General features: G+C 41.6%; 1 protein-coding gene across 4 annotated transcripts in view; it reads right to left on the minus strand.

The window, feature by feature from the left end:
- Positions 1-10,758: 10,758 nt before the first annotated feature.
- The window catches only part of LEF1 (lymphoid enhancer binding factor 1), a 71,803-nt gene continuing 69,054 nt past the window's right edge, over positions 10,759-13,507 (minus strand). For all 4 annotated transcript variants that reach the window (XM_072861174.1, XM_072861173.1, XM_072861172.1 and 1 more), the window contains one exon: positions 10,759-11,868. In XM_072861174.1, the coding sequence (XP_072717275.1) occupies positions 11,789-11,868 (80 nt within the window). In that variant the 3' untranslated portion in view covers positions 10,759-11,788. The remainder of the gene's footprint in view (positions 11,869-13,507) is intronic.

Consider the following 13,507-nt stretch of genomic DNA (forward strand, 5'->3'; position numbering starts at 1 on the left):
TTCAGAGCCATGAGATCCAGTACTACCAGCCCAGTGCTCCAGCAGTGAATCAGGCCTCTGAAAAGCATGGTAGTGGCTTGAAAATGAGATTCAGAGTTTTGTTTTCTTAATGCCATATTTGGTGGTGGTTCTCCCAGTGTTTGTTCTGTGGATAAGACTTTCAGATATCTGTGAAACTTGAGGTTTGTCAGTCGATTGCTTCTGTAGATCCACTTACTGTAAATTAGTGAATGTTTATCAGGCTGGAGAATTAAAAAAAAAACAAAAAATTTGCTCTATGAACCTAAGTGTAGCGAGATGTGATTGTCTGGTTAAATCTGTACTTGTTATTAGAAAGAGAAGGGCATCTGAAAAAGAGGTATTTCCAGTTTGCCCACCCAAACAGTTGTCTTGGTCTGAAAAGGTCTTGTGTGTTCCTGATTTTGTGCCAGGCCTTGGACAGTAAAGTCTGCAAATGAGTTAGGTGTAAGCTAACTCAATGTAACATATTCCTGTGGTCAGAAAGTAGGTGCTAGAGGATGTAGGTACTCGCAAATGATCTCTGTTGTGTTACTTGGTACTTTAATTGCAGTGCAGTATTGAGGTCTGAGATCCCCAAGGATGGTGTGGTTTGGGTGTGTGCTGTGTAGTAGCTTAAAGGTGATGGGATTGCATTGTTCCTTAGGGAAAAAAAAGAGTATGATCAGCCATGAGAAAGTGTGTGCTGTTTCTACTTCTTTTATTTCATGAAAAATTCTCATTGCAAAGAGATTGGAGAACTTCTGTGAAACCACAGAAGCTTGCTGTTCTCTAGTGATTTTTTTGTGTAAGCTTCCACTGTGTAGCATCATGAGATATGAAATGTTTCCCATGTCTCAGACTATTGCTCTTCAAGCCTGTGTCCATTTTGATAGATGTATAGCTGATGGTTATTGCAGATTTCATACTAATAATTTTTATTAAGCTATCAACATATAATTGCCAGAACTTAATGCATGCTTGTTATTCTTACATCTAGAGAAAGCCACTTTACAGTACCAAGTGGCTTTAAAGATGTGGGCAAACCAGAAGCAGTTTTTGTAGTTTGTAGTGACCAACTTTCTCTAAAAATTTACTGCTGACAGTTTTGGAGTTAATTTTTTCAAGAGAGGCAGTAGTCTTCTTGCACCTGTAGCTAGGGTGCTACGTTCTCACTTTTCTAACTAGTACCACAGCAGTGACCCACATCTCAGTATTTTTATTCACTACAGTTTGCAACCACGTGAGCAATTATGAAACTGACTGTTTCCCTGTGCTGTGATGCCTGTTTCCCTGTGCTTTTTGGAAGAGCAAAAGCAAATGCTATGATTCTTTTGAGAGCTAGATCTTTTCATGTTATATGTTTCTTCAGTAGCTTTTCCTGTTGTTCACAGCCAGAGGGAAGCGCTTCTGCTGAATTCTGTTAGAGAAGGGTTAAGTAGAGCCACAATCTGGTAACTGTAAAGATGATTTGTAGAATGATCTGTCTTGAATTTTATGATCTTCTCAAAAGTTCACGTCAAAACTGAAATCCCTTTTTATGTACCATTTGCTATCCAGTATACTTTTCCATTTATAAATGCAGTGCTATGCAGAGTCTTAAATTAAATGTATATGATCACAGAACAGTATGTAATGAGGTCTGGGGTTGTTACTGATAATATATTAATCAGATTTAGGTTTGTATGCCCATGGAGCAGCTTTGCACTTGTTCAATTCACTCTTCTCTTTTATTCCCTTAGAGGTTTTCTATAAATTGCAAGTAACTCACACCAATGCATTCTTTGCAGAGAAACTAGCACCTTAAAGCTCTAATGCTGGCTGGATGTTTTGGTTGCTTCTGGGGTAGGAATAATACAAAACACCAAACGTAGTTATTAAAGGAGCCGTTTCTTTTGTCATGTGGTGGTATGAGGCATCACAGTGAGGCGTAAGGCCAAGTTTAGTTTCCAGCCTTGGGTCAGATGCTGTAAGTTGGCCAGGGCACAGGAGGATATTTTAGCGCCAGGCTTTTGCTTGGCGGGCACTGAGGAACTTGTCGCTTACTTTGGCTGTTTCATGCTGCCAGATAACAGGATTTTTTCCTAGCCTGTTGTTCAGTGCTGCTTTGCTTGGTGCATCTCTGTCCTGCCTGGTAACAGCTTCTTCTATTCTGGTCCCATTTTTATGCCAGCAACCACTTCTAGGGTGGTTTTCTGTAAATGAACAAACCCTTACAGTATTTACTAGTTAAAGAATGCAAAATTTTTGTCATTAGTAACCTAAACCCCCCATTTGGAGTCTTGACTTCAGCAACAAAAATCTTGTGGATTAACCACTTTCACCAGCGAGAGGCTTTCTGATGATCTGTGGGAAGAAGTGTATGCTTGGCGGTAGGTCTACAGTAAACAGCTGGAATTTGCATGTGGTGAATTAGCACCAAATAAAATCCCCCCTTTTTTTGCTTAATTATCCTTGCATACTCAAATGGATCTATTAAAAGTTTGTGCAATAGAAATTGGTAAAACCACATATTTACAATAAGTGAGTTTTGATTGTGCACAGACTGAGATTTGTCTGCTCTGCTGGTGGCAGGGCCTGTGTAGGTGACACAAGGGTCTATGATCTGATGAAGGGACCACTCCGTTCCCTGACTCCTCCTCGGCATGCAGTGATGCCCTGAGCCAGATTGAAGCGCTCCAGCCATTGGGAGCCCTTGCTTCAACTCTGAATCTTCAACTACTTCCCATTAACTTTGTTTGAGACCTGCTGTTTTGAGTCCTACAAAGCTGCAAGCATAAGCAAGTGTAAGATATACTGCATTTATATTTCACAGGCTTTTTAGTTGTTGGTTTTCTCTAAAGAGGTTGTAAAAGGTAAAATGTTTCTGACGGCTACTTGAAGTTTCTCTGAAGACGACAAGAGGGCTAATGGGTTCCTTACAGCTGATGTTGCAATTCTTTCTTACTTGCAATTTAGGGTGAGATTTCTAAAAGCCTTATGTTTCAGTTGGAAGCCTAGTGATGTCTTCCAGAATGTCTAAGGAGGTGAGGCATCCAGCTTCCAACGATCTCTTTTCAGCACTGAAATGCCTCTCAGAACTTAAAGAAGTAGTATTTATGGAAGAGCCTGGTTTTGGGGGTCCTAGTTTTATTTAAATCTTGAACTTAATTTTCAAAAGAATGGGGAATATTAGAAGAGAACTAGCATGGATTTTAATGACAAGTTCCCCTATCCCGCTCCAGTTCTTGAGAGAATGTGAAAGAAAACAGCAATTTTCAGCCTTTTCCTTCTCTGTTTGCTGTTTATCTACTTTCTTGAACACAGCATCAGTTGCAGGAACAAGACTCTGCTCATGCTGCTAATTATTAATTTCAGGCAGAAGCAATCAGACTATACTTCTAACCGTCAGAAAAAATACCGCCTTCCGATTTCTTCACCCTCCCGCTTCACTTTCTTTTGAGCCAAAGGGTTATCACAACGGCTTATGGGTGGATTTCTGGGTGCTATCATGACATTAGTGTCAGAGAGTGAGCAGCAAAAGTTAAGCACCCAAATAATGTTTTAAGTGCCTAAAAAAACTTGTGTGAGTCCTTTGAGGAAGGAGTATGGGTGAAATAGGCTACAGGGAAAGACTTCATTGAGAGAGAGCTGATTTGAATGAGGCTGTGGATTCTAAAACCCAGTCAGGGTGCTTTTAGGTAAATGGCAGTGTGTGTGAAGAGTGAGATCTACGATAAGCATTAAAATAGCTTACTTTAGGAGACAGAAGATACTTAGAGAATTTAATTTATTCAGTACTAGAGAGATGAGGTTTTTAAGGTGGTAAATTTTTATTTTAAAAGGAGAGAGAATATGGGGGGGTGGGAAGATGCTGTTAATTTCACATAAGTTGTTTTCCCAATACCATCTTTTTTATTTCTTTAAACAAAAGCATTAATTGGAACTGAGGAAGAAGTCTTTCTCTTTCTTAGAGACTTGGCATTTTATTTTCGGCTAAGACTGAAAGGCATTGCTGCCTAAGCTGACGCTAAACTGGCAAATCTATGAACTGAAGCCAGTATTGTTACTTGGATCTAAATTTGTAAAGACATTTGGTTGTCTTAGAATAAAAGTTGAGCATACAGTTTACCTCAAGGGCAGAGTTATACTCTAAAGATTATTTGCACAAGTTTACAGCTGAAAACATTGCTTATTGACACGTGACATTTAAAGTAGCACGTTGGTGGAAGGGAAGAATAATGGCAAATGATGATGAATGTGTCAAATGGTCATACAATAGACAAGATCTTCACCCGCAGGCTCACTGCTTTTTAAAGGCAAAGGGCAGAGCTTTTCTACAGTGGCAGCTAACATTACAAGGTGGAAAGTTTCCAGTGAAGACTGTGATTTTGAAAAATTGCTTTTATTGTGTTTTTAGGGAATGAACTGTTTCAGTGACAGATAAGACCGGGCTTAGCTATGGCTGGTATCAGTTTGAGTTAGAATTTCATTTTAAGTCATATTATGAGAGTAGTGCAAACCCGCAGGCACCCAGCTCAACTTACAACTGATTTGTATTGAAGTTGGGAATTAAAATCTAAAAATCAATCTAAATAATTAAATTAAATCAGTCTAAACAAAGGTAGTGCCCATACAGCAAGCTATCCTGATTCAAGTATAGCTATTTGCTAAGGCTTGCTTGCCCACAAAGCTTGCTTTCTTTTAACTAATACTCCATATAAGTTTTTGGCTACTGGCAGGGAAGGAGAGCCACTTTCTCTGCCTTCTGCGTGGAAGGAAGTTCTTTTGGAGAACTTGCTGGATCTGCTGAGCAATAGAGAGAGAAGTATCAAAATTTGATATTTGACATGGCAGCTGGAAATCCAGCATGTGTTAAAGGATTTTAGATACCTTTGAATAGAACTGATTTCAAGATGTGAATTAGCAAGGACATCCTTCAATCCCAACTAATGTATGCTCCAAAGAACTTTGCAGGCATTCCTGTTCTGTTTAGGAGTTGTCATGTCTATAAATTACCCAATTTAACTAAGTATTGGCTGTGATGTCTGAAAAAAATTGGATTAAATTTGGTAAAGGGACAGGTGCTGTCCTTTGGTAAAGGACAGAGAAAGTGCTGCCTAGTCTTCAGCAGTCATAGTAGTGGTGGGTAGTTGGGACTGGTGTTACGCTTTTCCATTTTGTCTTTTCTGTGAGCTGCTAGTTCTGCTTCCCTGGGACCATGGAAGGGTAATGCTACAATACTGCACAAGAGAAAACAGCTCAGGTGAAACACTTAAATCCACACCCATCAATTTACTCTGTTCTCTTACTATTCTCTGAGTTTTTCCCATTGCCTCTGGAAGTGAGGTAACTCCCAAACAAAAATGACAAGGGGTTAAGCTAGTGAGACAGCTGTTGGAGTAAGGTGATCTGAATAATTCTTCGAATGTTGGTTGATAAATACAATATATTCCATGTTTATATAATTGTGTGGTAGCAGTTATAATAACTATACCTGTAGTGTAGTTGTATGCATCTCATTTAAGATATCCCTTAATTCTTCTGTCTGTGGTTTACACTAGTTATATATAATCGTACCTGATCCTCACAACATATCTGTGAGCTAAGGAAGTACCATCCTTGGAATGCGTTTGGGGAACAGATATACAAGGGAAATTCTTCCTTAAACTGACCTGAAAATAGTCTTTTCACCCATTCTTTCTTCAAATGGTATTTATTTCCAAACCGGACTGAACAAAGATACGGTATAGGTGTTAGACCTGGGCTAGATTTGAGTTCATCTTTTTCTGTTCATAGGAAGTCCAGCATCAGGTCATGGAAAGGGGAGACTGCTTCCCAGTGGGCGAGAGCACTTAGCAGTGCTGTTCCATCAGCAGGGAAGCCCCAGCTGCCCCTGAGGACAGGGCAGGAACAGAGCAGTCAGTCAAACACAAGAGAGAAGTGGGAGGATGGAGAAACCCTAGAGCAGGAGTGAAATCGAATGGACCAGAGGAAGAAGGGAATAAACTGCTTGGATATTGAGAAATTGCTTGTTATTCTGTTTCAGTAAGTAATCTCAGTAAATTCACACTTTTAAAAAAAAATAAACAAGGTGGGGGGTAACTGCTTTAGAATACCATCGTAGGCAGAACTAGACTGCTCAGCGGTTAATTGAGTGCTGTGAGTGGTTTTATTTCTGAGTCATGCAGTTATACCAGTCCCACACAAAGGGAAACTTTTACACCATATGTCAAAATCTTCCTTATGCAATCTGAATTTTCAAACAGTGACTAAAACCACTCATTGTTAAATTTGTTGAGGTACCTTAGATTAACATGTTTTGATTGTGAATTCTTTCAGGACATTGTACTAAAACGTTGGGTAGAGTTTGAGCTGGCGGGTGTTTACAGGAAAAAAGCAGTGCCCATTCTGTGATTCCTCAGGCATGGTTTGTCTGCAAATACGATTACTGCCTATCTAATTTAGGATTGAGCAGAGAGGAAGAAGTTGTTGCTGATGATGTTAGTCATGACAAAATAAAACAGATTTCACAGGAGAAGAGTAAGAAGGAAACATATTTCAGGGTAGTGAAAGCAGCAACTAGATTTTAAGAAACTTGTCCATCTTTGAAACTGTCTGTCAAGGGCTGTAGCCACTGCCATGTTCTGGTGTGTACCGTCTCTTCTTTTATTACCCAGCACTTCACTTTCGCAGGCAGGTGCTGAGAAAACCTAACCCTTGCATAGCATTTTGCTTTGTCAAGATCTGAGTCCTTGTTTCTGTGGCTTGTTCTCTTGTAAAAGAAGACACAGATATGGTCCTACCTCAGTCTAATCAATATCCTGCTTAGCTGTAGGAAATTACTCCAAAGAGTTGCCTCTCCAAATAAGCGTCTTGACCATCATGAAGTTGTGGAGTATGTTATTTCGTTACCTCTTCTCAGCACAGTGAACAGGACAGACCAGTTCTTGGGTGAGTTGCTCTTCTGGTATGAGGCAGATGGAAATTTTTCTCCTAGCTCTGCTGGTTCATGTTGGTTTTCCATAGCTGAGAGGGATGAACAAACCTGTCACTTACTTATATGTGTGGGGTTTCTGGGAGGTGAGTTTATCAAAATGTGTTTTGTAGAAAATCATTCCCAGGAAGAAAACCTTAGTATCCCAGACCAGTAAGCAGTGACTATTGTCTCAGCCAAGGAGCCGCTGCTTCTGTGGCTCAGTGAAGTCAGGGTTGTTGCAGGAGGAGCATGCTAGCCAGAGAGAAGACATCATCTGAAGCCCATGGCCTGAAGGTATGAGTATCTACCTGGACGGGGAGCAGAATTTTAGTCTATGCTTTGACCTGGCTGAAAGCTGGTGGTTAAGATGTTCATTTCCCATATTTCTGGCAGACATGTCCCTTTTCGTGGGGCTGCAGATGCTTGTTTGCTTCCTTGCTTTCTAAAGCTGATCTTTGTATCCATGAGGAGACTCACAGGGTAAATTCATACATGAATCCAGAGGTTCTCTTCCTGGTCTGTCATGTGGAAAAATGAATGCGTTCAGGCACACTTTCTAGGTTTTTGGCTTCATCTCAGCATGTCTGCGTTTACAGCAGGCCATTTTCCTGTTACAGCTGCTCTTCTTTTGGCTAACTTCCTTCTTAGCCCAGCAGGTTTGTCACTGACCCGACTTAGGAGAAATGTGTTCAAAGCTGACAGGCTTCTGGCTATTTGTGGAGTCGCTTCTTTCCTCTGTAATGTTCTACTTTGTATTAGGTCCTTAGGCTGGAGGGGAGCCTGCCTGGCATGTTAGCCCCCTCGTGAATGCAAGGGAACAAACTGCAGTTACGTTATTGGAGAGGTTACTGGGCAGTTCTTAGTCTCTGCAGTGTCCTTCATTTTCTGCCTGTCTTGCTTTAGCCTAATTAGCCGCCATGTAGATCAGAGCAGGAGGCCATCAGGAAACAGGGAACGGTTGCTTCAAAGCCTTGTGCACTGTTGTGGTTTCAAAGGAGTGCAGATGACTGATGCTCTGGATTCTGCTGTCCTACAGCCTGGAGCAAGGATTGGGTCCCTGAGGTCCCACATTTGCTGCAAATTGACCTAACCATCAAGCTATCACTTGTACAACTAACTTATTGCCTTTTCTGTTAGCCAATCCAAAGCGGAAACTACAACAGAAGATAATTCTCTTGAGTTGGTGAGTCCCTGTAAGTACAACTAGTGAATCTGTCGTCACTTGCTGTGTGAGAAGCCAAAGTTAGCCTGGGGCATTGTTCTTTTATGTAACGGAGGGGAAGTGGCGCTGGTCCAGGTGATCCAGAAGCCCGAGGAGCCAGACCATCCTGTGATGTTGGCCTGATTAGCTGTAAATAATCCCGGCTCAGCTGCCCTGTTGGGTATCTTTGCCCTTCGCTGTTGTTTCGGTGAGGGGGAAGGACGTGTGTTTCCTAGCTGCGAGGATATCATCTCCTGTGTTTATGGATGGGACTACCTGCACCGTGATCTGTGCAGAACTGGTTTTGGCGCATGCATGGAATGAAGTATGGAGGGAGAGAGTGGGTTTATGAATCCTTGTACAGAAGCGTCTGGATAATTAACTCAGCCATTAGGTAGGAGCATTTAAATCCTTAAAGACATTTTCTGTGGGAAATACAAGGTAATCATCTCCTCAGGCACCCAAGAGAGACATGGTTTGATGCTGACTTCTGCCTTAATTGCACATCAGGAATTTCGGTGTCATTTTTGAGTCTCACCTGGAATAATGTATTCGGTATCACAAGGATCTAAACCTAGTCTTACTGCCCGGGTAACACCATCATCACTAGGCCATTTTTACTAGCTCACCTGTCTCCACTGACCAGCTGGTGCAGTACAGTGAGGGCCCAGGGCAATTTGCTCTTTCAGTCCCACAGGAACAAACGCCGATCGGCAGTGGGGCAGGAGCGGACACTGACCCAGGTCACACGGTGTATTCCAGGATAGCGCGGTTACGCTGTTTCAGGTGCTCTCATGGGAGCATCCTAAGCCTTGCATATTAGTCAACCTTTCCCATAGTTGCTATATGCGAAAGGTCTTTGATCTATGAATGAGCCCAACACATGGTGCTTGCTCACTCTATGTTAACAGCAGAGATGTTATTTTTAGCTCCTGAATTCTTCTTCACTATTAAAGCTGAAAGACCTTTCGTCCTTAAGACAGGCAACTGTTCACTACATAGTGTGTTTGGGACAACGTGCTACATATATAAGGGTAACACCTCTATTGGGAACAATTTTTTTGCAAAATGGGTAAGTGGCTTTTTAAATAGCCATTAAAAAATCTAAATAAAGTAGTTGTGTTTTAAAAAGAACTGTTATCTTTGGAACATGTAATTTAGAGAACTTGCTGCAGTAGTCCTTGATTTAGAGCAATTACTGCACTAAAGTACTTGCTTTTTTCCCTTTAAAAACAAAAACAAAAACCAAACCCAAACCCCAAACCAAAAACCAGACAGGTTTCCAGCAAAGGCTGGGATAATTGACTGGAATGGAAATGTAGCCAAGTCTTGCAAAACGCCAGTATACAGCTGCTGTTCTCTCAGAGGTCTTCTCCTGCCATCTGAGAGTGTTCCTTTGCCTGGTCACTTGTTTTGCTTTTTTTAACGTAATCACTAGTTGCTAGAAATAAATATTGCAAGGACTAATATGCTGGTTACATTCTTACAATTGGGTTTGTGTGCAATGCATGCTGGTTGAAGAGGAAGCTGTTTTATAACATTTTAAATTATGAAATTTCTTATGCAACAGAGCTTAAGGGTCAGTTATAAACAATCTAATCGCGTAGCTTCCTTAGGCAGTAACTCACCTGTGTAATTTCTTGTAGCTCAAGCTTGACTCAGTCCAGCCTCACACCAAACAAGATTCAGGAGCTAGAGTACAAGGTATGCAGATTCAATGTACAGTTCATAATACTTATTTTGCAGTGGTGCTCAAAAACCATTGGAATAGTGGATCTATGGCTACAGTGGGTTTTTTCCTTTTGAAGTCCTTTAGTAGAAGTCAGGCAGCTGTGTCTGTTTCTCAAAGCTGTGGAATACCAGTCCCTGAACAAAAGGGGGAAGGTGTCAGAGAAGTTGCTGGTAGTGTTTGGGGCCTAAAAGACTCAGAACACCTGTATTTCCAGTTTTGAAGCATGCAGAGGAGCTGCTTGCTGTTGCAGGAACATCTCAGGGGCACCATTGGCAGTAGGCAGGCCATGCCGACTGGATCCGACACCATGAAACCAGGCCCTCCGCAGCTGATTTTGCCACCAGCTCCAGTCCCTGACCGTGGGATAATTTATACAGCTATAAGAAATAAAACTGTAGTCTCCTACCCCTTGTGTGGGCATGGACTGCAGCCAGAAAGAAAGGAATCCATGTTCCTGATCATCATCTTAAAACCACTGCTGCATTCACTAAGATTTTAGTAGGAAACTGAAGATGGGGGGGGGGGGATCACAGAGCCTGGTACTTCCACTTGGGCCGAATCTAACTAAGAAGTGTAAGGGAGCACTGAGCCTGCCCGTTCCTTACTCCTGGTATGAAAACAAGAGACTTCTGCCCTCTTTCAGAAGAAAAAGAAAGTAATCTTCCAAAATGACTTTACTTCAGGTGAGCAAACAGCTGAATAGACACATTGCATTTCTTGTAAGGGAAGACTGAGCCAAAAGTCTTCAGCCTTAGAAGCGACTGTGCCTTCCTGGGCTTGTGTCAACCTTTGAGGGATTCTACTGCACCAAGTGTGAGCCATTCTCTTTTTTTTTAAGCCAGACAATTGACTTTAGTTTTATTACAAAGCTTTTATTAAAAAACAAATGCTCAGCACATTAACTCAAACTGGAATGACAAAAAAAAAAAAAATCGGTTGACAGTATTTTTGGCAAAGGCTGTGCCTTACTATTTTAAAAAATGGGTACATCAATGCTCATTTCAACAACTGGCATAAAATCCCACTAACAGGCTAACAAAAACAGATACAAATACAGAACAATTGAAGTAATAATTCAAGTGCTGGGCTTTTTACAAGGAGAAGGGGAATGGGTGAGAAGGAGAACTCACTGCAGTCAGATTTGCTGGATGTATTGCTTATGTTTACAGAGTAGATGATGCAAGACTGACGTGTCTACTGACCAGCTGACTGTTGTTACATTTATTTAGTTCTATAGGACACTGTATTATATAGACTGAGAGGCCACTATTTGTTACAAATAGTTTAACAAAAAAGCCACCTTTTTTCCATACAGGTTTTTCCTCTGGCAGAAAAAAAAAAAAAAGAAAAGAAAAACCCCTTTTATTTAAAAAGTATTTCAGATTTCTGACACTTGTTTAAAAGCTCATACCTAGTAAAATATACACCAAAGAAATTACAAACTAAAAGTTAAAATATAAAAGCATTCAAGTTTCTTAAAAAAGCTAAAACCAAAATTGATCCTGTCGCACCATTAAATAAAAAGAAGGTTGAGTGTGTCATCCTGGTCCAGGCAAATTCCATTCCTCGATGTGCTGTATGGGGCAGCTGTGGTCTACGTTATTCTGTTGGCTGAAGCAGGCAGAGGCAGCCACGCTACTTTGTTTGCTGACTTGATATGGACACAGATGAGACGGGGGCTTAAGAGTGCAAGGCAGAGGTGGAGTGAAGACAAAAGCTGCTCTGCTGACCCAGGAGCTCATTTGCTCTATTTATATCAGGGCTGGACCTCGTGATAGTGAAGGATTTTGGCAGTGATTGTCTTTATGATTCAGTGTCTCTAGCAGTGACATCAGGGTGAATGACATCCTAGACAGACTCCTTGGGGGTGGTCTGTGTGGATGAAGGACACACCTAGGGTTTAACAAGCTTCCATCTCCAGAAGGGGTCCTGGTGTCGCCGCCTTTGCTTTGCAAGTTGAGAAAGCATTTCTTTTCCCACCTACAGGGAGGGGAGAGAGAGAGAGATAAATACTATATGAAGCTTTTTTTTTTTTTTAAATCCTTCAAAGAAGCTGGTGATGGGTCACTGTAACTACAACACAACTGTATGAAGTGGAATGCGTCCTTTGCAATGTCAAAGTTAAGTGCAGTTAATTGCTATTTGCTCTTGCTTGAAGTTTGCAAGAATATTTATGGAGTACTTTGGATTGTAAATAGATGTCCACACCAGCCAGAAAGGTGGGGTTTTAAGCTATTTAGACATTCAACACATTACAGAAGTAGTTCCCTTTTGTAGTGGATTTCGTTTATCTGCAACATTTGACCCAGGTATCCGTTACAAAACTAGACCTCCTCAGGCTTTGGTACTACAGTGGTTGAGGTCAATTAAACCTCTACTTCAGAGGTTCAAGCTCTACTCCCTGCAGAAATGAAGAAATGCTGTCTTCTGTAAGCAGCTGGGTAGAGGCAGGTGGTGGGTGAGGCTTGTGTGAACACTGACCCTACCATGCATCCACAGGACTGGGGAGGATTCATTCTGCTCTTCAGCAGGGTAGGGTGCATCTTCCAAGTTGTGTAAGAGTCACGGGCCTCTTACCTAGCAATAAAGTTCACTAGGATCTTGGAAGGATCGATGTTCTTACAGCATGTGAAAAGGCCAACAGTGCAAGCCTTATGGGTATTGCTCATCCAGAGAGGAACAGTTCTTCATCATTAGGTCTCTGGGTTACATCAGCTGACTTATGCAATTGCTAACTCAACCATCACCCCTGCCCTTCTGACCCAGACAACTGGCTTATAACAGGGACTCCACCCAAAGACTGTCTAATGAGTCAGGCGTTTTTCCACAGACAGACACATGCTCTCCAGTAATGGTCTCAGGATTATTGGTATCTCAAAAAAATCTATGTTAGCCTCTAGGCCTCCAGGTACTACTCAGCTGCCAAACAAGTAGAGGGTTCAATGAGCAGAGCTTTTGAGAATGACCAAAATTAGCACAGGAATGCAGTTCGGTGGAGAAGGTGAGTGGATTTTCACCAGGAGAAACACAAAGTGCTTAGTCACACAAAGAAGATACACTGCCAGCACCTTGAATCACGCAAGGCAAGACAGAACAAGTTTATGAAGAAATGGTTTAAACCACAAGTCAAACTTCTGTTAGACTAATCATAATAGATAGACTGCTTGAGCCTGTAAGAGCCACAAGCAGAATTAATCAGCAAATATTACAGCAGCAGTATTTAAACCAGGGCCATTTATAACTGGGCATCCACCTCCCATCTGCTGCAGCTTCTGTGTAAGCCATTACAGCACAAAGCGTTTTGCCCGTACTGGTTGAGTACAGCTCCTGAGTAAGGAGTTACACATGCTAATGTACTCCAGGGTAGAAAGCCTCCAAAACTGATTTCGGACCCTTTGACTTTAGTGAGTGCAAGCTGAGGCCCCAAAATCTTACTAAACAAATTGACTCCTCATCAGAGGCCACCCACGTGACCATTGTTTTAGTGGAAAGGATAGTTGAGGACACTGAAGAAGTTTAGCTGCACGTTAAACTTGCTAAGGTAGCAAGAACAAGCACAAATTTATACCAACCTGTCCTGTATAGCTTTAATTTGATGGACTTGCTCCCCTCCCCCAAA

This window comes from Ciconia boyciana, chromosome 5 (assembly GCF_034638445.1).
Source record: "Ciconia boyciana chromosome 5, ASM3463844v1, whole genome shotgun sequence".
Lineage (NCBI taxonomy): Eukaryota > Metazoa > Chordata > Aves > Ciconiiformes > Ciconiidae > Ciconia > Ciconia boyciana.